Source organism: Phyllostomus discolor, chromosome 13 (genome assembly GCF_004126475.2).
Source record: "Phyllostomus discolor isolate MPI-MPIP mPhyDis1 chromosome 13, mPhyDis1.pri.v3, whole genome shotgun sequence".
In the NCBI taxonomy this organism is placed as follows: Eukaryota; Metazoa; Chordata; class Mammalia; order Chiroptera; family Phyllostomidae; genus Phyllostomus; species Phyllostomus discolor.
This window is the reverse complement of record NC_040915.2, coordinates 23,246,514-23,270,283: the sequence shown is the minus strand read 5'-3', so window position 1 is coordinate 23,270,283 and position 23,770 is coordinate 23,246,514. Positions and strand designations below refer to the sequence as shown.

Here is a 23,770-nt window from a genome sequence, read left to right as displayed (position 1 = left end):
CTAGTTCTCTGTAAGAAATTTTAAATGTTTTTTTTTATTTCTATGAGACTAATCATCCATATTGATAATCCAGTCATTTCTCCCATGACTTGAGTACTCATGTTTGCTGTCCTCGTGACACCAAAACACTTAACTGTTGGCTAGCTGAAGCTGTTTCCCAAACTGGGCTTTGCAGGTGCCTTGTTGGGGCCTGTGGGGCCTCTGCCTTGAGAAACACTAGTTCAGTCTAAGATTTTCTGCTGATGCACCATGGTGATAAGAGCTGTAATTTTGGAAGTCTCCAGCTGGTCCATGTCTGTTTGTGCCACAGTCTCAGAGCAGGGGATGAACACAGGGTCAGGGCTGGGGTTTGGAGGAAGACGGAGAGCCAGGCCAGTGAGTTTGGCCCTCCAGCAGGCTCCAGGGCCCAGTGGCTTCTTTAAGGAATGATGGGTTCCCTCGCCAATTTCTGCATGGTTCAAGTTCACTTTATGGACATACCCAGGCTATGAAAATATGAATTCGGGTCAAACCTATCATGTAAAATATGAATACACATACAAACATATAAATCCAGACAAATACTATGTGATGTGACGTCGGGTAGATTTGGTTTTTGAGGTACGAATTCCCCACCTATGCAGAACACTTCCAACTGTTCAAACATGGTGGCATTCAGCAACGTGTTTGGTTTCCCCAGGGACACTGTGAGCATGTAGAGCGGGGACTATCACTCCCAGTTGACAGATGAGGAAAGGAAGGGCTGGAGAGTTGTCCAAGATCACAGAGGCGGCTAAGGGTGGTGTCTGAGCAAAAAGCAGGGCTTTGTTTTTGTTTCTGACCCCCGTCCATAGAGTTCTCCTCTCTGCCTGTCTCCCTCCAGCCTGTCTGCGAGCGGCCCTCCAGAGCCGGTCATTCGAATCCCCGCAAAGCGACTGGCTACTTTGAAGCTAGTGGGTTCAGGCAGGTTCAGAAACAACTGCAAAATAAAAAGTGAAGCTCTTTCCTTTTGTTAAACCTTTCAAAAGCTTCCTTGGTTTCTAACTCTATAATTACACCCTAATCAGAAGCATTTTGAAGGAGGGGGTCAGTTCCATGCAGCCGTAGGCTAATTATGTGGTGGAATTTCTAAAAATGATCATCCTATGAATTGCATTATTCCTCTGAAGGGGGAAGAAAAGCATACACCAAATACTCAACTATGTGTCAAACTGAATTAATTAGCAATTTGAAGCCTAATTATCAACTAAACTATTGGAACATGCAAGACTCTTGTATTTGGATGGTATATGCAATTTGCATCCTATTAGCTGGCAGTTGTAAGAATTGAAGAGCTCATTAGGTCAGAGAAGAAGAAGGCAGATCAGAAGAATACTGAAACCCAAGGTGCTGACTTGGTGATGCTGTGACCAAGGGGTCACTTGGCAACAGATGGAGGCTGGTGATGTAATTACCAGGGGTCTTGCAGTGGCTCTGAGGCCACTGATGTGTAAGTTCTGTCTCACCCTAGACAGGGGATTATGTGTGCCGCCGCCCTATTCTGTGTATGCTCAAGATTCTCAAGCAGCAGAGTACCTGCGTAGTCTGCATTCAGAGGCGCCCTGGAGCAGTGGGGTGCTGCCTGCTCACTGTGCTGCTGTGCCTCGTTCTGCCACAGACTTGCTGTGTGACCCAGGCCAAGTCACGCCACGTTGCTGAGTCTGTTTTCCTACAAGCAAATGAGGCTTCAGTGGACTTCCAAAAGCCCCTTCTAGCAGTAAGAATCTGGGATTCGAGGGCCATCCAGAATTTTCTTCATTACTAAGTAAAAAATGTCATCCTTGGACATTTTTTTTAATGGATTAGACTCTTGGTTCCTTAACAGTCTCTGGACAGCCACCTTCTGTTTAAAATGCACACACCCCTGAGAAAAAATAACATATTTAGCCATTAAGAGTAGGGTGTGAATTACCTTATCTCAATATGCTTTTTTGCTTTCTGATCCTGAGCTTGGAATACTGAACAGCCCAGGCAAGGATCAATGGAGGGGCAAAGAAGAGTTAGGTGTGGATGTAAAGATGGAGATCGGGCCAGAAACACTGATAGAACATTCAGGTTTAGGCAGGATGTTTTGGTCCCACTTTTAGATTCTGCATTTTGACCTTTTCCCGCTTGTATACACCCAGATCCTGTGCCTTTGCTCTACTAATACCTTTTATTCCAAAATTAAGTAGAACATATCAATTCTTTTATTCAATTAACAATTAATATTACTCATAGAAATACTCAACACAAAATAACATGGCTAAAACGGAATGTGATAGAATTTGTTAAAAATTGAAAGGTAAAAATCACACCTTAATGGAAACACAGAAAATTGCAAAAACAAACTAGGATAAGAAGCAAAGTTTGTAGAAAAAGCTACCATTATGGAAAACTTGATAATTGTTTTAATTGTCACATGGTAAAATTTGTTATTGATTAAAATATTTTAATCAGTATAAAACTTCGCTATCAACTTGATGGGTGATGCAGATACTTTGGAAAACAATTTTGGAGTTCCTCAAAATGTTAAATGTAGAGTTACCATATAACCCAGCAATTCTACTCCTAGGTGTATAGAAAAGCTTGTAGACAAGTTCATAGCTGCATTATTCATAATAGTCAAAAATGTCCATCAACTGATCAATAGACAAAATGAGGCATAGCCATTTAATGAAATGTTATTTGGCAACAAAAGGAACAAAGTACTGATACATGCTACCATATGGATGAACCTTGAGAACATTGTGCTCGGTGACAGAGGCCAGTCACAAAAGACCACATATTGTATGATTCCATTTGCATGCAAATGATAGAGATGGGAGGTAGATTAGCGGGTGCTTAGGGCTGGGGGGTCTGGAGGGCAGTGAGTGACAGCTGCTAGGTATTACGGTTCTATTTTGGGTGATGGAAAAGGTTTAAAATCAGATTGTGTTGATAGTGTCGCAATTCTGTGAATGCATAAAAAACCATTCAATTGTACACTTTAAATGAACAAACTGCATGATATATAAATTGCATCTCAATAAAGCTCATTAAAAATGGACTAAAAGCAAAATAAAATTACATTTAACTTTGGAAAAAAACAGCTGGAAGAATTATACTTCCTGATTAAAAAAGGTAGACAGGCAAAACATGACCCAGGAGAAATGGAGTTGCCAGAAATAATATCTACAAAAGAAAACCCAAAATGGAATATGTTACTAGATAAAATTTAATATGTACAAAAAATTATTTGATAAATCAAGTCTTCATAACACAGAAAATAATTGTACCTTATAAGAAGGCCTACAATACATTAAAATGAAAACAAATTTTCAAAGAAAGACATCTCATCTATACCACATAGAAAAGTGAATAAAAACTAAATTGAAACAATATTATTCATGCTGAAAAACTGTTTCTGGGTAAAGATTTGTCAATACTAGTATAATTATGGTTCAAATGTTTATATTTATAAACTGTAATATTATCATTTGTGGTGAATTTGTCTTTATTGCTAAGGGACAGAATTGATTAAAGCTAGAATTGTGATGACTGATGAAGCCCATTTCAGAGTGTACAGGTTTGCCAGCAGTGTGCTGTGGTTTGACAAGCAGGGATGTGGAGGGAAAAGGTAAACTTGGTATTGGCCAAATGTAGTCTTGCAGCTCCAAGTTGCCCTTTTCGCCTACGCAATTCCCACCAGTCAGGGACCATGGGAGAAAACCGGAGCCCCAAACACAGAAAGACCGCAAGCTGAGAGCCTGCAGTGTGCTGTACTCACCAGATTTGCAAGGATGTAGTGGTACCCAATGCCGTTCTTCTCCAGCTTTATAATCTAAAAAAAAGCAAGGAAACAGGTTCATTAATCATATTAGCAATGAAAGCCACAACAATAATAATAGGAAATAATATTAATGGAGTACTAACAATGTACCTGGCCCTATTATAAGTACTCCAACGACAGTATCCCAACCACGCAATGATGGTGGCAATGGAGATGCTCATTTTACAGATGAGGAATTGAGGCAGAGAGAGGTGAAAGAAAGCTCCCTGTGGTTTCCCAGCTATTAAGTGGCAGATGCAGGATTTGGAATTAGTTTTGTCTGATTCCAGGGGTAGAGTAGCATTATCATTACCCCAAGGACACTCCTTTCTTAAAGCCTTCCCCATGCATGGAGATTCTTCCCTGGTGGGACTCTTATGCTGTGTTGAATTTCCTGTCATTGTCATGACAATATCTGCTGCTTAAATGAGATGGGTAAATGGATGACTCCACCCCAGTTCTTGACCTTTGACTTCGTGCATGAACCATATTTAGATGCAGTTCCTTCTTTCCCCAAATTTTGTGCTTTCTTCTCTAAACCAGCTAGGTACTCAAACATTCATGGGCCACTCAACCCAGAAGCTGAAAGGGAATGTCAGAATCATCTGGTTCGACCCCTCACTGTACAGATGGGAAATCCAGGACCAGGGAGGGAAAGTGATTTGCCTGGATACCACAGCAGTCTGGTAGTAGTATCAGGACAGGGGCCTGACTGTGGTGAGCCTTTCCATGTGACACCTGGCTATGGTTCATTATTAAGAGCCAGGGTCCTCAAATGTTCCTCCATCCTGAATGTGCAGAGTATGCCTAATCATTGAGGGCAGGAAAAATATTTATGGAAAGACCAACCAGAGGTTCCATCAGGCAGCCAGACGCACCACACAAGGAACAGCTAAGCCTGCAGGCCTTGGTTCAGTCCTGACTCTGCCTGCAAGTTAACTTGATCTATGTCTTTATTTTTTAATCATCAGATTGGGATTAGTACACCCTGCTCGGTGCCTCTTTGCCTGCACTGTTGCAAGGAGGCATAAAACATATGAGAAATACTTGGGCTCCTTTTCTAACTGAATAAATTCTCAAGGTTATTAAAATCCACATTCAGACATCTACTTAATTGGATATATGTGCATGGAGGCTCACATATTTTTTTATGTGGGGAATAATTAAATGCAAGTGTACACAATGAATGCCCTGAAACAGTGGTTAGATTTTGAAATTTCAAACCATGGAGCTCAAATACTATTTGGATGATAGTTTTATTAATAATTCTTCATTACTTTTTCATCTTCTTGTCAAACGGTTTGCTGCTCTTTCAACAATGAGATACCTTTATCAAAAACCTATTCAGATTCTAATAAACACAAAACAGCAAATAAAACATGTTTCAAAATCCACCACATTCAGGCCATGAATAACTCTAATCTCTGCAAGATAAGATTACGGGGTGAAACATAGAAAACTAGCTGATAATTGATGACTTCTGACCAGTAAAAATTAGCAATTTCAAATGGTTCAACCTAATACCAACCTTTCCACCCATTTACTCATCTATCTGCCCAGTGGTCTACCTTCCCTCCTCTCCCGTGTTCCTTTCACGAGCATTTTCTAAGTGCATACTGTGTACCAAGCGCTGTGCTGGGGCTGTCGTGGGAAGTGAAACAAGCATGATGCTTGCCCTCTTGGACGTCACAGTTTACTGGGAGGAGACCCATACTAAGCAGATAAAGAGATAACTGCACACAGGGTTACAAACCAAGAATGTTGTACATAAAGGTACAATTTCACTTGGGAACATTACTTCACTGACCCCATTCCTTCAAAGTTCATTTCCACTGGATGGCCTAAATTCATAATCTTTGTGTCTGGAATGCTGTTTCCTTTCTCTCTGATTATTCATAACCTTTACGGCTGAGCTCTCATCCAAACTACTCTGTGAAACTTTCTATGATTAATTAATCCAGTTAGCAAATATTTTATTGAACATGGAGTAGATGCCAAGCACTATGCTATGAACAATTGAGGCAAGGTCCCCATGCCCTCATCGAGCTGAGCTGACATTTTAGTATGGAGCCAGGTGGTAAATATATAAACAGGCAAACGAACAAGATTTGGTAGGTGAGAAGCATTGTGAAGACAATGAAACAGGGTGATGTGATGGGTGGCCTGGTCCTGGTCTCTCTCATCTCTAACTCATTGTGAACCTAATGACTACATTACTGTATATAATTTGGTGTCTTATATATTGGTAAAACATTATATTGTAATAACCCTTCTCCCTGATCATATACCTTCACTGCCTTTGCACTGTTTACAGAATAAACCCCTGCCAGTGGCTACCTGTAGATATGCAGACCCATCTCATATTTGGGATCTTTTAGAGCCTTCATTGATTCCCTTTTCCTTACATGCACTCAAAAAATATTTATGGAGTGCCTACTAGTGCTAAACACTATTCAAGGCAATGTGGATACTGCAGGGAAGGAAACAAAACAAAAATCCCTGCCCTTGTTGACTTATATTCTAGATGGGGGGCTGGAGAGAGAAATAGGCAATTGATTTTCTGTTTGGAATTTGAAATTGCTATCTCCTTCCCTAGGCAGAACACTTATATTAGACAGAAAAGATCCTAATTCCTGAGTGTTTTGATAGTGTAGGATGATGCCAAGATATCAGACTGCAAGTCAGGAGGTATAAATTCCAGACTCATTGTCACTAACCAGTTGTCTGAACCATGACATATCATTACCCGATTTGACTGAGACATCCCACCCATAAAATGTGGAGTGCAGGTGGTAAATCAAGGGATCTACAGGTCCTTCCAGCCGTTTGGTCTTACCTGCCAGAATAGAGGAACTCAGCTATTGAAAAAGTTAACATACTATGGTATACAAACAAGTCACATCCTTTACAAAATGCTAGTTTTGCTAGTTTGTCCTTTGGCCAAGGAGGTAGCGAAGCTGAAAAATTGCATTTTTAAGAGGTTGGGTCCTGTAGGCAGACCACGCAGGGTTTGACTCCTTGCTTTTCTTCTATGTTAGCTGAGAGTCCTTGGGCAAGTGTAATCCCTTGTTCTGCCATTTATAAACCAGGGGAATTGATAGAAACTGTTTTATAGAGTTAGTATGAGGGTGAAGTGGGGTTACACATGGAAAGGGCTTGGCATAGTGTCCAGTGCATGGCGAGCACTCAGAAATAGTAGCACTGACTGTTACCTCTATATGGAATGATAGAGGGAAAGTGATCAGTCTACTAAGAATCCCTAATTATCCTTCAGCACTTTCTCTACCTCTATCTCATCTAATCTTTTATCAGCTTTGTAGAACAGGGACCTTCATTCCTATTTTACAGGTGAGGTCACTTATGCCCAAAGAGTGAGTGGTACAAGAATACAGGACTAGTTGGCAGTATCAACAGCAAAAATAGGCAAAGTTTACATGCATCACTTTCTGTGGGACAGGGTCTATTGTGAATGCTTCACATGTACAGAGCCTTTTAATACTCATGGGAGCCCCCTTAAGGAAGCTGTTATTAGTATACCCACTTCACAGATCAGGAGCCTGAGATATAGGAAGGTTAAAAACTTGGCCCAGTGTCACTGAGCTAGTAAATATTAGAGCTGGGGTTAAAATCTCAGCCACTCTGGCTGTGGGGCCTCTGCTCTTAACTGTTACCCAGGCTGTCTCATTTAACTAGAATTCAAATCCCCTCGCTCCAGTGCAGAGAAATGTCTCAATGGAAACTTTTTTTTTTTTTGCTGGTATCACTTTCCCAGAGAGGGAGGTAAGGCCAAAACTTTGTAAAGTGGAGCACAGAGTCAATGCCTTCAAGAATCGCTGACTTTCCAAATCCCTCCTGTTCTGTTGCTGAGACCTCTGAGTGATTGCTGAGCTGGTGTTGAGATTCCCTGTGGAGGCAGCAGGGGTCTTGAGGGCCATTAACAAGTTTTGTCATATTGTCAAGTACCTAAAACTACCATTTTTGATTACATCGCACTGTTCAAAATGTTTGCAAAATATACTTCCTTGCTAGCTCATCTGAATGCACACACATTACCGTATTTTTTGGAACATAAGACATGCCTAGGTTTTATAGGAGGAAAATAGGAAAAGAAATTTGAAGCAAAAAATGTGGTAAAATATTTAATAACATAAGTAACATAATATTTCACCAATGTAGATGTAAATGGAATTCAGCAGCAGCATTAACAACCATTATTCCTCCCAAATTTGGGGGGAGAGAGTGCGTCTTATAGTCCAAAAAATATGGTATATAAAAAGACAGTGATCTACAACCAAGGCCTGCTACTTCTGTGAGGAGCATGCACTTAGTTCTGAGAACCAGAGGAACCATGGCTTAAGGAGAACTCGGGCTGCCAGCTGTTGGGGTTATAGTGCCCTTTCACAGAATGTGCAGCCAGTCGACTTCTCGGACACAGGTGAGTGTTCAAGGAAACAGTAGACAGGGTGGTGTCTGCTGCCTCCCTGGACTCTTAAAACAGGCCAAAGGAATGAGATGCCAAATGCTGCATCCATAAGTGACAGAAGCCAGCACGGAGCCCAGGAAGCTGGCTCTACAGGCTGTATCCCTAATGTGATAGCCCTTCACAAACTCCGAACTGCAGTGTAATTTACTTTTTAACGATAAAGGGAAACATTGGAAGTAAGATTTATTCAGCTGATCTAAGAACTGTTTGAAGTCCTATGTCAAGGTTCCCGTTGTGCATACGATTTCATAAAATTTCAGAATTAAAGTTTATGAATTATAGATGTGAGGAGAAAGGTGCCTGGTCTCTAGGCAAGACCTCGCTTTGTAACACTCTAGGCAACGGGTCACCCAGGTCCCTCTGGAGCCATCTCCCATACCCACCCTGAGTCTTTGCAGGGTTCACTACCTGGCCCAAGATAGCGTTGAGGCGTTCCGATTCACAGTCCACCACCACCAGGCGCTCCTTCTTCTTCTCCAGGTCCTGAAAGAGCAGCCTGTACCCCTCTTCCGTGGTCGTCAAAATGTTGACTGCTGTCACCTGCCAGTTCTTCTCAGCAGCTGTGTCCAGGACTTTCTGCAGGACGGACAAACCTGGAGGTCGGGCGAATAGGACATGGAAGTGACAATCAGGATACACAGATATTTAGTAACTGCTTATTAAATGTGCCAGCCTGATAGCTAAACAGCATCTAATAACTGTCAGTCCCATTCATGAATGTTCAGGGTATCTCAGTACCTAATACTTTGTCTCTCATGTAGTTGGTATTCAATGTGTACTGAACTCAACTACTATATACTAACATGTAGCTAAATGATAGAGGAGCTCATTACTCAGTGCTCCTTGGTTTCATCTTTGAGACACAGGCAATCTCCTATAAAACCTCCCTTTAACTTGGGGGAAAAACTCCTCTGCCTCAGTTTCCAGATTTTGCATGATCCATTTATTTATTTATACCAATGATAACTAAGTTGAGCATACAAGGGAAAGGTAGGACAGTACAATACAACCACTGCAGGAATTAGGAAAAAGAGCGGAATTCTCATTTAAGGAACAAAGACTAGAGAAAGGGGTGGTGGTTGAACAGGCTCTGAAAGGGAGGAAAGATTTGCATATGTAGATTTGAGAATGGAAGTGCATTCCAAAAAATGGGAACAGCATGAGTAAAGAAGCAGAGAAGAGAATCATTAGGAGAGTATGAGGTAAAATTCAGAATTTAGGTGGAGGCAGAACTATAAAGGCTTGGGGTGGTGCATAACGGTGATGATAGTGATGGTGACCATAGCGGCTAACTTATATACACAAGACTCTGGGTGTTGTGTTTTAGACGCTGACAAGCACTTTGCAGTCATTATCTCACTCAATCCCCACATCAACTTTATGAGGCAGAGATTAGTTTGGTCTTCATGGCAGAGATGAGGAAATGAAGGCATAGAGGATTTTATCCCCACTACACAAGTGGTTGAACCAAGACAAAGAGTGCTCGCCCAAAGTTAAACAGCTGGAGAGAACCTAGAATTCAATCTGAGTCTGCCTGATTCCAGTATTTCTGCTGCTAAGAACTTTGCCGAGAGCCATAAGGCACTCGACTAAGGTCCTTGGACTTTAAGTTTGGACTCAGGAGCCATGGGAGCTTGGTGAGCTGCAGAGAGATACATGGTGCTTTAGGGGGATTACAATCTGAAGGGATGAGTTTTCATGAGTTAGAGATCAGCCACTTAAAAATCAGCCTGTAGAAAGAAAGCATTTCTGGTTTATTTCCTTATGCTTCTCAAGGAGGCAGAAGGCATCATTTTTTCTTCCTGCTGGTAGTTTCCTCTCCAGCTCTCAATAGTCTCCCTCTCCTAGTCCCTGGCTTACCCCGGTCAGCATCATAAATGTAGACAAATTTCTGCCACTTGTAATGGTCGATAATACTGATGAGGGCATCCTGCAGCTCAGGGCGCAGCTGAAGGACGAACTGGTTGGATGTGTCAACGGGAAAGCTCGGCGTAATGAAGCAGACGTGGAGGGCCCCGCAGAAGGAGGTCAGCATGTTGACGGTCCTCCGTTCATAAAACCCAAAGATGGCATAGACTCCTTTGGAGAACTGGGAACAGACTAGAAAAGGAGAGAAGAGAAGGATTAATGGATAGAAGATGTTGCAAACAAGCTGTCAGGTGGCTCCAAAATGAATCCATCCACTAGTGCATTCATCCAACCCATCATCCACCCATCCATCATCACCCATCCAATCAACCAATCTATCCTTTCAACCTACTAATCTAGCCAGTTGTGCATCCATTCTACCCATCTGTGCATCCCACTCATCCACTCACCTCTCCGATTCAGACACCTATCTAATTCAGTGTTTATTAGGTGTCAGTTCCATGGCACCTACTGTCATGGTTATTGATTATAACTGTGTACAAAGTATTTTCATATGTTCTCTCACTTTATGTCTACAACTACCTTGTTGAGGTAGGAAAATTATGACTGGGTCATCTTTTAAAGGGGAAAACCAGGGACCAAAAACTTAATGAACATGTCCAAGGTAGCACGGCTAGGACATATGTGAGTTGAGGAGATATCCTGACCTCAGTCCAGTGATCTTTCCATAACACTGCCCTTCACTTTGAGCAAAGCATAAAAAGATGCTACAGGAAGAAAGAGGTCTGCCAGCTTGCTGCTGATTCACGTTTAAAAAAACAAGTGTTGATTTTCCCAGCCCACCCTTAGCTTTTGGTGTACATTTCTCTGCTGATGTTCATTTTGTGTGCGTACATCCTGCTAGCTGATTTTTCAGGCCCCCTAGTGTGTCAGCCATAGTAATAGCTTAGCTGTGTGAACATCCCCACAGGAGGCATTTTGTAAGATCCCAGTGCAGTTACCAATTCTGGTTTGTGTTGGTTACACTGCTAGTTAGAAGATAATTCAGAAAAAGAGGTCATAAGGCCAAATTCCAGGTCAGTTGGCTAGTAAACTTTTTTTTTTTTGCAAACAGAAGTTGACTTTATTAAAATAAACAATTTTTATAATTAATAAGCTCACTAGAAAATAAGACAAACTACAGGTATGAAGCAAACAATACACATTAAGAGAATGTGGAGCTGAAGCCAGAGTTGAGAGCCTTGAGGAATGAGCAAAGTGGAAGGTGGGGCTGACGAATGATCCCAGTCTCCCCGCATCAGTTCTGAGACGAGAAGCCCAGCCTCGGGTTGTTGGTGAAGCGGAGAGCTGATTCTGGGATGTCTGTATTCAGTTAGGCCCTTCCCAGGAAACTAATACTGCAAACTCACTTTTTAACCAAATATATGATTGTTCTGTCTTTTTCTTCTTTTTTAAAATTAAATTTATTGGGGTAACACTGGTTAATAGCATTGTATACTCTTCACGCGTCCGACATGATTTGACGTCTGTGTGGGGTATTGTGTGCTCCTCACCTGGAGTCTGGGTTTCCTCCATTCCGTATATTTGACCCCCTCTGCCCTTCCCCCCTTTCTCCTCTGAAGTTTAGTGTCATTCTGCTGCTAAACTTCATTTTAATGTATGATACAAAATGAAAGTTCACAAATCTCACCTCCTAGAATAGGCTTTCTTTTACCATCTCTCAGAATCTCCTAAATGGTGACTGTACCCTCACCTACCCCCCCATAACTATCACATCACCCTGTCTTATCTCTCACATTTTAATTACATTTACAGTCATTTTCTTTACTTGCATACACCTGTGGCAGCTTGGCTCAATATTAACATCCTAAAAACAGTCTCATTGGTGCCCCAAAGCCAGGATAGTGCCTGGGGCAGGGTCGGTGCGGAATAAGTGTTTGTGGGATGGACGGGCGGCGGATGCCGGAGGAGAGGCCCCCGGGGCTCACAGAGGGGGCTGTGGGGCTGCCCTGGACTTCCCACTCCTCCGAAGGAGCTGTTTATGCTTCTCCACTCATGCTATTTTCTCTTTCACCCGATAAGGACACTCTATCTGCTTACAGCAGACAACAGGCATGGTCATTAAATGTCTGTTATAATCGCCAGAATAAAGATTTCCATAAATATGGATTTTTCTACATGAAGCATACACTGTATATTATTCTGCCCATGTTAAATATAGATTTGTCAAAAAGTGCAATCCATCTTACCGGGTGAATGAATATAGGGAGCACATAAACCCTCTCAAATGTTATCATATACTCCCTTCGGTATTTGTGGGATCTCTTCTCCCCTTGCAGCCGTGGAATATCATCCTGTGGGATGTAAATCGTATGTTCTGGATCTAGTCCCTTGTGCCACCTACATTGTCTCACACCTCAGGTGGGGCTCTGGGGGCCTTATGGCTGGGGCTTCTTGCTGGAACTTCGGAGGTAGAGGAGGAAAGGATGAGACGGGTGGAAGACGTGGGAGCAAGCAGACATGATCAAATCTTTAGCACACAAGAGGCCAGGATATTCTCCCCTCCAATGATCTCCCTAGTTTTCCTTTTTACAAATCTCTCTTCCCTTAAACTAAATTCTTTATCCTCCTTTCAAGGCTAAAGGGGTACATTTACCCACTGCTTCCTAACAGAGCATGGCTGGGAGGTAGGTAGCCTGGCCTGGATGTACTCCAGGGCACTCTGGCTCCCAGAGCCACTGAGCATCTGACCTGCAATCTGGCTCCTCATTTCAGCTAAGCCTGAGCAGAGAGAGAGAGAGGGAGAGGGAGAGGGAGAGGGAGAGACAGACAGAGGGAGAGACAGAGAGACAGAGAGACAGAGACAGAGAGACAGAGAGAGGTACTGACTCCATAGATTTGAGGCCTATGGGAGAACACAGTCATTGATTACATGTTGAGAAGTATAATTGGTAGTTAGTTGTAAGGCATTTCTCTGAATCTGTCATAATAACCATTCAATCTGAAGAGATGGGATGATCTTGTAGAAAAAGTACTAAATACGATGCCACAGGCTGAGAGGATCTTCTTTCTGGTTTTATCACAACACAGTACTTACATGACCTTGAGTGAATCCCATGCTCTCCCTGGCCTCAGTTCTCCCATGTGTGAAAAGATGGTTTGGGCTGCATAATATTTAACATCTCTTCAGGCCCCAAGATTCTAGACTCTAGTCTAATCAATTGAAACATGTTTACTAATTGACAACACTTTAGTTATTTGCTGGGCAAACTTCAAGCAACCTCATTGTGCATTTTCAAACCCAGAAACCAGATAAAGACTGTGAGTTCTTCGATCTGACTGTAACAGAATTCTAGCACTAAATGTAAGTGCATTCAGAGTCTCGAGTTTTATTCAAGATACACTTTCTAACCCGCTGTGTGATTTAGTTACCTAGTGGAGAGTAGATGAGAGGCGGCAAATCAGAAAGGGGGCTAGAGGTGGAGACTGTATTGTTCGCTACAACAAGCAGGAGAGCAGAAATGGGACCGTTCAAAGGCATCCGAACTCGCTGTGCGCTGGGCTCGTCGCAGACTCTCACACTGATGTCGAATCACAGCAGACTGGCCTATGTGCGGCTCCTTCCAGTTGAGACCACAGCACTGCAGAGCATGCCTCTCAGAGTAATCGTTATGAGCTGGCATTTGGGCACTTACAAAGTGCCAGACACTGTGCCAAGAACATGCCCTTGCATTAACTCCCTTCACCCCGGAGGTAGGTTACCAACCGGGAAAGTGAGGGCCCGACCAGAGTGAGGCGATGCCAAGAGCCGAACTCTAGCGTTCTGACCACAGGCCTGAGCCCCTCACTTCCATGAAACGCCACTCCTCCCTCCCTCCACAGCGTTGGGAGCACGCAGTCTTGGCACATGGGTGGCTTTGGTTTCTAGAAAATCCCCTCATGTATTGATAGCACACTGCCTTCCCCTAATAATGCCAGATAAAGGAGCATTACTGCATTGGGACCTGTGGATATTAAAACAGAACAAAACCGAGTGGCGTGCTTGATGCCTCCGCTGGATCATGAAAACATATATACCACATCTGTTCTCCTATTGGTCCATCTGTCTGTCTGTCTGCCCATCCATCTGCCCCGTGACATCTAACATCTGCCCCTCCTTAGGCATTAAAGGTCCATTGGCAAACCAGGCAGGTCATGCTCTCCAGGACTGGACCTTGACGGTGGGAGAGACAGACAACTGGTCATGCAATCACACTTCAGTGTAAGTGCTGTGGCAGGGATGAGGTCAGGGCGCAGGGACACTAAACTTCAACCTTCGGGAAGCTCAAAGAAGGCTTCCAAGAGGGTATGCCAGCCTTGACACAGACAGGTAAGCAGGAGCCAGCCAGCAGAAGGGGGTTTGGGGCAGTTCCTGTGTGTAAAGGGTGCTTTAGGTAGAAGAAGCAGTGCCAGCGAAGACTAGCAAAGAAAAGACACAGCACATTCAGGGAAACCTGCCAGAGTGTCAGATGCCGAAGTCCCTGCCTCCAAGAGATTCTGTAGCGGAATGTGTCCAAAAACTCAGAGCAAGTCAGAAACGAGGCCAGGAATTCCCTCTCGGGGAGGGCAGGGGCCGCTGAGGGCAGGAAAACCCACACACCTCGAGGTGCGGGCTGTCCCATCTCCCTCCCGGTTCCCTCGGACCTCTTTGATCATCGCTCCTAGTTAAGGCAGCACCCACTTAGTTTCAATAAATCTCCCGGCCCTGGGCACTCGGCCTGACAGCTCTCTCCCAGGGAGGGAAGTCCTGGTGTTAGCAACTCCCTTTTTATTATCTCTTCATTTAAGGCCTCGCACTCTGCACACAGACGTTTCTCCGTGGCTCCCGGCTCAGTCCCTGGGTATGTGGCGGCCTTGCTGTAAATAGGGGATAATGAGGCGATTGATAGGAAAGCTTCATTGGGGGAGGGAGATAGGAAGTGTGGGGGTGGTTAGGAGGACTTTTAGGTCCATATACCCTTCCTTGAATAATTTTATCCTTATTGGTGAGAGTGACCTTCTTGATCTGATTCCAACCTTGTGACATCAAATTGCTTTATTGCTGTCACTCAGAGGACGGTAAACGTGCCCCTCCATCCCTTGATGCTCTCTTGCAACCAAGATCTAATACTGGCATGCAGTGAATTATAACAGATATAAATTGTCCCAACCCCTGTAAACAACATCATGACTATTTAGAATTCTGAGACCTGTCCAGGACTTCCCTGCCATTTACTAGGTAAAATCCTATCAGTAATTTGTTAAATTCAAAAAACATTACTTGAGCAGCATCGCCACAAAATTGGAATAGGTTGGTGACCCATGACAGATGTGTTTCCTGTCTTCACAGAGCTGACACAGGTTCAGGAAGTTGTACGTGGAGGGAAAGAAGGTGTTTTGAGAGGGTAATAAGAGGTTAACTGTAGGGTAAGTGATCTTTAGCACGATTACAGGCAGTGTTTACCGAGCACTCACCACAGCCAGACACGATGCCAAGCACCTTGTGTCCACGTCCAGGTAGAAGGACAAAGGCAGTGAGGGGCGAGATGAGGGGGCAGTGGAGAAACGCCAGAAAGGCCACTATGGCTTGAAGGGGGGGATGTGGGTGGGCACCTTGCCAGCGAGGGAGCAGTTAAACCAGTGTGTCACGTGTCAGTGTTGCATTTCACCTTGGCTTTGGACTCATCTCAGCTTTCCCAGGCCTTTCTTCACCCTGGCCTGGACCCAGCTGGGACCAGCAGCAGAGGGAGATGCAGTAGAGGAGCCACCCTCTCCTGCTCGGCTTTGTGCACTTGTTGTGAAACATGAGTGCCAGGCACCGCAGGCCAGCAAGATGTGACACTGCGTGTGAAGCTGAGCGTCAGATTAAGGCCGGGCTCGCCGGTCCTGGAGTTAGACTCATCTTGTGGGCTGACACATGGAACCAGGGGCAGGGGCAGGACCAACAGGCTGATAGACTGTAAGTTCTCCTGCAGACCTCCTCAAGTGCCTTGGCATGGTTCTGGAAAAGTGAATTCATAGAAGCTAATCTGGGGCCTTCTGGGCTGTATTTCCCCCATCTGGACAGTGGAGTTTATACTAAATTAATGCTTTTCAAACTTTAATTTTGTGTGTATGTGTGAACTACCTCTAATCAAACTTTTATACTCATTGGGGATGTGTAGTTCTATAGATGGGAGTTTTCTTTTTCTTCTCCCCATCTTCTGCCTACCTACTCATCCAGCCATCTGACACATGTTAACTGAGCACGGGGTATGTGCTGGGAGCAGGTGGTACCAGGTGCTAACACTGGATAACGAGACAAGCAAGTCCCTGCTGTCTTGGAGCTTAGGTTTGAGAGATGGGAGAGAGATAATAGACAAACTAATAATCATCTTGGTTACTGTGTTACAAGAAAATAATGGGATGATGTGAGAGAGACAGGTAGGGCTACTTTAGAGAAGGTGGTCAGGGAGATGCCCTCTGTGGCACTAACATTTGAGCTGAGAAATGAACCATAAGAAGCAGCTGGCCAGGCAAAGGGTCAGGGAAACAGTTTCAGGCAGAAGAAACAAAGTACAAAGGCTCTCGCCCAGGTGCAGGAAAAGACTGATAAGTTTGAGAAACAGGAAGAAGGCCAGTGTGGACAAAGTAGAAGAAAGAAGAAAAACAGCAATGATGGAGGTGGAGAAAAACGTATACCGCTCTGAGTGTGTAGGGCATCTGGGGGGGTATCTTGGGCTTGCTTGGAGCTCTAGAACATCGTCTTGGTCTAAGAAGGTCAGTATGAGCTGATCTTACCGGACCTTTAGGCTCTCGTATCTGGTGGCTCAAGTCAATGGAGGGAAGACAGAGTGGAGGGGAAGGTTTCCAACCACTAAGTTGGAAAATGGGAAAGGAAACATCTTCTGACTTACGTGCACTGGGACTACCAACATGGGACAGTCAGCAAGTTCACTGGGTTCCAGGTAGACGCTGCACGTTCCTCAGATGTTTCTAAGCTTGCTCTAGGCCCTGGTCTTCGACGCACGCTCTTGCTTCAGCCCGCACAGACCTCCTGCCTCTTCCTTTCCAAATCCTTCCCGCTCTTTCAAGGTTCAGTTCGAATGCCACCTCCTCCACGAAGCTCTTATCCCTCCCCATCGCCAGTTGCAGTCTGACAGTCTCTGTTCTTTTAGATGCCCACAGAAATTCGTGCCTCCTCAGTTTTTGTCTAGCACTCGTGCTTTATTAACTTGAGTTCTTTGCCTTCAGGAACAGAAACCAAAGGGGCTAACGTAAGACAAAAAGAAGTTTATTAGAAAGATATGAGGGACCTCCAGTTTTTTTTTTTTGAAAAAATGGATCTTAGAGAAAACAGGGATTACGGCAGCTCCATGTGCCGGGATTTCAGACAGCCTCTTCAGAGCATCACCGTTGCTCCAGCCAGTTTGTGAGAGCTGCTCCACACAGCTGCAGACTGGCCTCACTCGGGGCATGGCTCGCCCCTTGGTCCAGGGAAGGTGGAGCAAGTACCTTCCTAAGATTAGATAACTAACTGTCTTACGAAGATAGCAGCCAAATAAAGTAAAACAAAATATAAAATAAAATAAAGGTGCTATGAATAGGGAGGGATGAATACTGATCATATCAGACTAACAGATGTCTACTACATTTCTTTTTGCTAGTATTTTGTAATACAAGTTAAAGTCCAAGATTATGTTGGAAGCTCCATAAATGTCACATACATCGAAACAGTTTAAGTTAGGATCTAGGTATAATTCAGTCATTGTTGCCTGCCTGCTATGGGTCAGACCTGGTGGCAGAGAGTGGTGGATAAGACAGATGATACTTCTGCTCTCAAGAAGCTTATGTTATTCTTTACAATCCCTAGAGGGCATCGTACAATGACTGCACAATAACTTTGGTACAGGTAAATCATTCAGCTAATATTAATCAGTTGAACTGTTCTTGACAATTGACCTCCTCTTGCTTCCAGTGCTTTTCTTGAGTTGGATGGACTCTATTTTTTACTTATATCATCAAGTGACTTTTTGTGTATTTATATCTTTTCACCTGCAATTGAGGTTTGCAAGCTTCCTTGAAGTTAGAAACCCTCTGATTCTATCATTTTCTTCTGGTAGGTACAATGTGCAGAACCCCATACAGAGCTGAGTAGGAAATAGACATAAATGCTTGGTGATGTTACCTGTTTCACAGTCTTTTAGATTAGACTGACCACTGAGCATCCATGAGTTTGGGGGTATACAATACCCCCACCCTGCCGCTGTGCTTCGACTCTGTCGCTCCCTGTTACCTTAGACCAACAGAGCGTGAGAGCCATGCTCACAGGCTGACGTCTGAAACCCAGCCAACCTTACAGCATCCCACCCACAGCACCCAGTCTCCTTAGCCAGTGCTCCCTAGGCAAAAAGTGAGTCCCACTACATAGCTCAACCCTTAGGATATTGAATGGATTAAAACTAGGGCATTTCACCCTGCATAGCAAACTTCTTATCACTGTGTACTGATGTGGTGTTATGGAAAGAGGATCCTTTGGAAACATTTCCAGTAATGACATGTGTGTACATGGGTGTGCTCTCCTCCTTGGCCTATCACTTAGCCCAAGAACAACTGCAGGATGATAGATTATCAGTGCCGAAAGTGTACCTGGTCTTCAGGCCCCATTGGCTTGGAAAGAAGATTTCTGATAGCTGTCTGACCAGCTCCACATTAAAGTCTATTTAATTTACTTACAGGTGCTTGGAATATAGCAAAACCTGGTGTCCAGGGTATCATTAGCCTCCTGCTGCACATGATGTCAGCATGCTGGAGGCTTCCTACTACCTACCTATTTTGGGTGGTTGTCCCTATTTGGGAAGATACTATTATTCTTATTATGTATTATTATAGTCATATTAACCATTTGAATGTTTACTCTGTGCCAGATCTGGGTCCAGGCACTTCATATGCATTTTATCATTGGCTCCTTTCAATGACCAATTTTTTTTCTATTTCATGCAAGAGGAAGCTGAAGTTCAGGGGCATTAATTAATCTTCCATGAGGCATTCATGTGGTAGGCAATAGAGCTGGGATAAGACTCCAGGTCTGTCTTACTCTGTGGCCTGTGCCCTGAGCTGTTGGGCCCCATCTCCTGAAAGTCTGTCAGCCCAAACCTGAGTGTTCATTCCCTGGATAGTGATGCCCGCCAACACTGAGCACTTAATGTGCCTGCTCTTAGGCTAAGTATTACTAATTGAATAGTATGGGCTGTGGATACAGTTATTATCCCCATTTTATAGGGAGAAAACTGAGGCTAATTAACACAACCAAGGTCACATGGGCATTAAGTGAAAGATTCAGAATGGAAACAGAGGCATTCTAACTTCAGAGCCATTGCCAGATGTCTGAAGGTGTTTCTGTTTGCAGGGGTCTGCAAACTTCCCGCGAAAGGCCGACTAGTAAATACCTTGGGCATTGTGGGCCATATGGTCTCTGTCACAACTCGTCAGTGTTGCTTTTGTAGCCCAAAAGCAGCCAAAGATAATATGCAAACAAATGAGTGCGAAACTTGAATTATAGTGTAAGACCTTATTTATAGAAACAGGCATTGGGATGGGATTTGGCGTGTGGGCTGTAGTTTGCCACTCCTACTCTGTGCTGTTTTGCTATTGGATAGCAAGTAGGATCAAATGCTGGCAGTTTGAGAGAGGTAATAATAACTCATAGTGTAAGTATATGGTTTTCAAATCTCTTGCATCCATTTTCTCTTGTGAATTCCGGTGAAGTAGGCAGGGCAGGAGTGATGACCCTTGGGCCCATGTGTAAAAAAGGAACCAAGGATCATGCATCTGGGGAATGCTGGAGACAAATGTGACCCCACCTTCCTTTCTCAAATCCTGTGGTTTTTCTGCAGTGACTCTGACTATTGGTTGTTCACACTCTGGGGAGGGCAGAGGGAAGGAACCCTAAGAGAGTCAAAATCAATTGATGATGTTTCAATGTGACCGAAGGATACTGCTTGCTGGCTTCTGTGCAAGAGCCAGTGGGACCTTGAAGTTCACAGACAGACTCCAAGTGGAGTCTTGACACACAGAGAGCAATATGGCAAGTAGGTGGGGTGCTTCCTTTCCTATGCACTGGCCAGCTTCATCCTAGAGGACACTGGAATATGGCCTTAGAGCTAAAGGCTCCTCTGCTGTGATAGCAGGGGAGACCCCAACGCTGAGCGTGCAGGTGCTTTCAGAGGTTATTTATAAAGTGGCTATGTATCGGGGGACTCACAGCATTGTAGCTGGACTCTTTAAGGCCAAGGCTGAGCCACATGTGGGGCCTTAGTCAGGAGTACTGAGTCAGGGGCTCAGGCTGGGGTTGGGGTCAAGAGCTCTGTTTGGACGAGATCAGGACTTGGATTTGAGACTGAGGTCAGGCTCATTGTTAGGTTGGGGTCCAGGGCTAAGAGGAAGGCTGCAGTCCAGGGCTGGGTATACCCTGGAAGGCTTGCTCAGCCTCCTTTGGGTATGGGAGGTGTGGTTCTCTGAAAAGGTCAGGTAGGGACTACATCCACTTAGCTCTGTCTTCTGTGCAGCCTTTGGGAACTAGCACACTAACCAGCCACAGCAGGATGAATAAATACAAAGACACTAGCTAAAAGAGAGTGGTGGGAGAGATCGGCCCATAGCTTCCTGTGTTTCTGGCCCAGCCCCCAACCCCCAGCCCTTCTCCACCCATCATACAGCTCCTTCCACTGGTTCATGCATGAACCATCACTGCAATAAGTAGCAGGTAAATCACTCATGAAATGAAGCTGGTCTTACTTGGCTATCTTATTTCTGTTCATTGGGTGGGTGGGAGGAAAAAATTGGTTTCTTATTTGCTGTTCTTTCCTTATGAAAATATGACATATAAATGGATTTTCCTAAGCCAAGCAGGAAGACTACAGTGCATGGTAGACCCATCAACTTGATTGGCACTTGTCAATCAATGCAGAGTTTTACCAAGATCTGCAGCTGACAGCCTGAGGGTGCCATGAATCAGTAGAATTAATTTCCCAGCTACGGTGTGTCTACTGAAAAGGTGAGAGGACAAAAATGAAGGATAAAATAAGGGTGTGGAAACCAAGAAGTGCTGGATCTCAGAACCAAATGGCACCAACAGAAACCAAATTCTTGCTCCTCTGATGTTTGAATTCACTCCTGACCTTTACCCTTGGCTGATTTCCAAGGCTGAACACCAACCAAATGCAGAGGTGGATACAGAACAAACACTGAATCATCATTTTTTGTTTGTGTGTTTATTTTTTTGTTTTCTAATCCATGGTCTTAGTAAAGGATGCTGAGAGTATGACTTTTAAAAACAAATGCACAGCCAATAGTTTTGCTATGAACATGCACTTGTCTTACTTTTCCAAGGGGATGTGAAAAGCAGTCACCAGGCAACCCGTAAGGGCACTTTGCAATGTAAGACTAAGCTCTGCCCCCTGCCATTCTTTCCTGCATCTGCTCCCAAGCCACACCCCCTTCAGCTTTGGTTTCACACTGGTCTTTATTTTTACCTGTCAGGACAGTCCAAACTCTCCTGAGTTGGGGCTTTTGCACATGCTAAAATCTCCCCTAGAAGGCTCCTTCAGCCCTCTCTACATGGTTGAACCTCATTCTTCTGGTCTCACCTTTAGTATTCTCTCTTTAGAGAGGCTTTTTGTCAAGAATACATCCTGCCTCTTTAATACCTTTTTAGTACCATGCTTGTTTTCATCATAGCTTATCTCTGTCTTTAATTATCCTGATTTTTTAAAAATTTACTTGTTTAAATTAATTTTCCCCAATAAGGGAGGGATCATGACTATTTATCTTCCAACATAGTCCCAGCATCTAGTGCAGTGCCTGACACACCAGCGTCACCAAAACATGTTTGCTGAAGGGAGTGGATGAATGAGTAAGTGAGTGAATAACCAAGCAATAAATAGAGATGCTGGTTCTCTACAGGACCTTAGACAAGTTATTTCCCCTCTTTGGAGTTCATTTCCTCCTTTGTAAAAGAAGTGAGATTCAATTAGTTCTAGCTCTGTTCTGCCTCTGGAAGTACACATTTTCTTCCTTATCATTTTACACGTGGGAGAGTTAAGACATGAAGGCATGCCGTTCAGCCCAGGAGCTGGCGCTCTGGTCTCCTAGACCGTTCCCACCAACTGAAAGTCTTTAGCAAAAGCCCAGCTGCCTTCTCCTCAGAGATGCACCCTGCCACCCCCTGGCATTTAGTTTCCTTGTACCAAGATGGCATTTAGTTCTCTTTGTACTGAGATTTGATTTCCCTTTTAAGACTTCTCAAAACATGGAATGAAATAGCTCCTGCTAAGAAATGGTACAGGCTCCTTGAATTCCAGATGAAATTCTGAGAACAAAAGCATTTCCCACTCTCCTGGGGTGTTCTCTTTGTATGTTCTTGCTATAATTAAGAGTTCTAGGAGAGGGTGGGGGAGGAGGGTGGGGGAAGGGGGAAGGCTGAGACTTAAACTAATTCTGGGGGAAGCGGTGAGGAAGGAGGGAGCAGAAGGCACAAATATAACGTGGAACTGGTGAGAGCATCTGAGGAAAGATGAATGTGAGGACAGTGTGCCGTTTTCTTGCTTAGGCATAATGCACCCACAGAGCTCCATGTTGGGGAGCCCCACTTGTCCCGGGTCCCCTCTCCAGCTGTATTTCCTAACAGAGGCCCCAAGCACTCCGCTATGTGGGGCCAACTCTCTCTCCAGATGTCCATGCTTGTGCACACGTTCCCCAGAAGTGTCCCTCCACCTCTGGAAAACTTCCCACGTCCTTCCAGACCCCAGCCAGTTGTTGACTTGAGTGGGAAGCCTTCCAACCCTTTAGAAAAAAAAATGAATTCCTTCCTCTTCTGGGTTTCCACCTTACTTTTTCTCTTACACTTCTTTTGATATTCTATAACAACATTTTCATGTCTGTCTTCTTCATCAGACTGTGAGTCTCTTTAGGGCATGGCTGGGTCTGATTTGTTTATAAAGTCTTACACCCTAACCCTAATCTTCATATAGTAGATGCTCAATAACTGTTGAGCAAATTTTGGTTTGTCACCCTGTGAACTGAGGGCAGTGATACCTGCCTTACCTGCTATGAGGTCACCTACATCCTAACTTCACTATAATGTATAATATACCTGTAAGCCATCATTTTATTCAAATTGCACAACCCAACTATGAGGTGGGCTGGACAGGGTATTATTACTGCCTTCATCCAGGTGAGCTTCCAAGGGTTAAGACGTTTGCTCTGAGTAGCACAGCTAATACATATGAAACTAGAAGAAGAAAACCAATTTGCTTGACTCGTGGCTGGGTTCCCCCCCACCCCCATCAGATTACATGTCCCTTCCAAAAGTCAGATGTTAGGCTTCGTCATGCTGACTAACTAAGGAAGACATGAATCTAAACCCTTCTAAAGATGTCATGAATGTATCCATTACTCCCACTTTCCACCCCGCACTATCCCCCCGGCCCAGGGTTCATCACTGCTCATAACGCATGCGTACTGCACTTCGTCACTTTCCGTTACCCCTGGCTCCACCTTGCCCGCTTTCCCTTTTCCTGCACTCGTAAGTCCTCCATCTGTTCTTTTGAAAA

At 44.1% G+C, this 23,770-nt stretch overlaps 1 protein-coding gene across 3 annotated transcripts in view; it reads right to left on the bottom strand.

Annotated features, from left to right (window-relative positions):
- GRIA1 (glutamate ionotropic receptor AMPA type subunit 1) overlaps positions 1 to 23,770 on the bottom strand; it is a 274,494-nt gene that overhangs the window by 122,995 nt on the left and 127,729 nt on the right. For all 3 annotated transcript variants that reach the window (XM_028527454.2, XM_028527456.2, XM_036014526.1), the window contains 3 exons: positions 10,152 to 10,391; positions 8,700 to 8,884; positions 3,767 to 3,820 (listed from right to left, as the gene is read on the bottom strand). In XM_028527454.2, the coding sequence (XP_028383255.1) occupies positions 3,767 to 3,820; positions 8,700 to 8,884; positions 10,152 to 10,391 (479 nt within the window). The remainder of the gene's footprint in view (positions 1 to 3,766; positions 3,821 to 8,699; positions 8,885 to 10,151; positions 10,392 to 23,770) is intronic.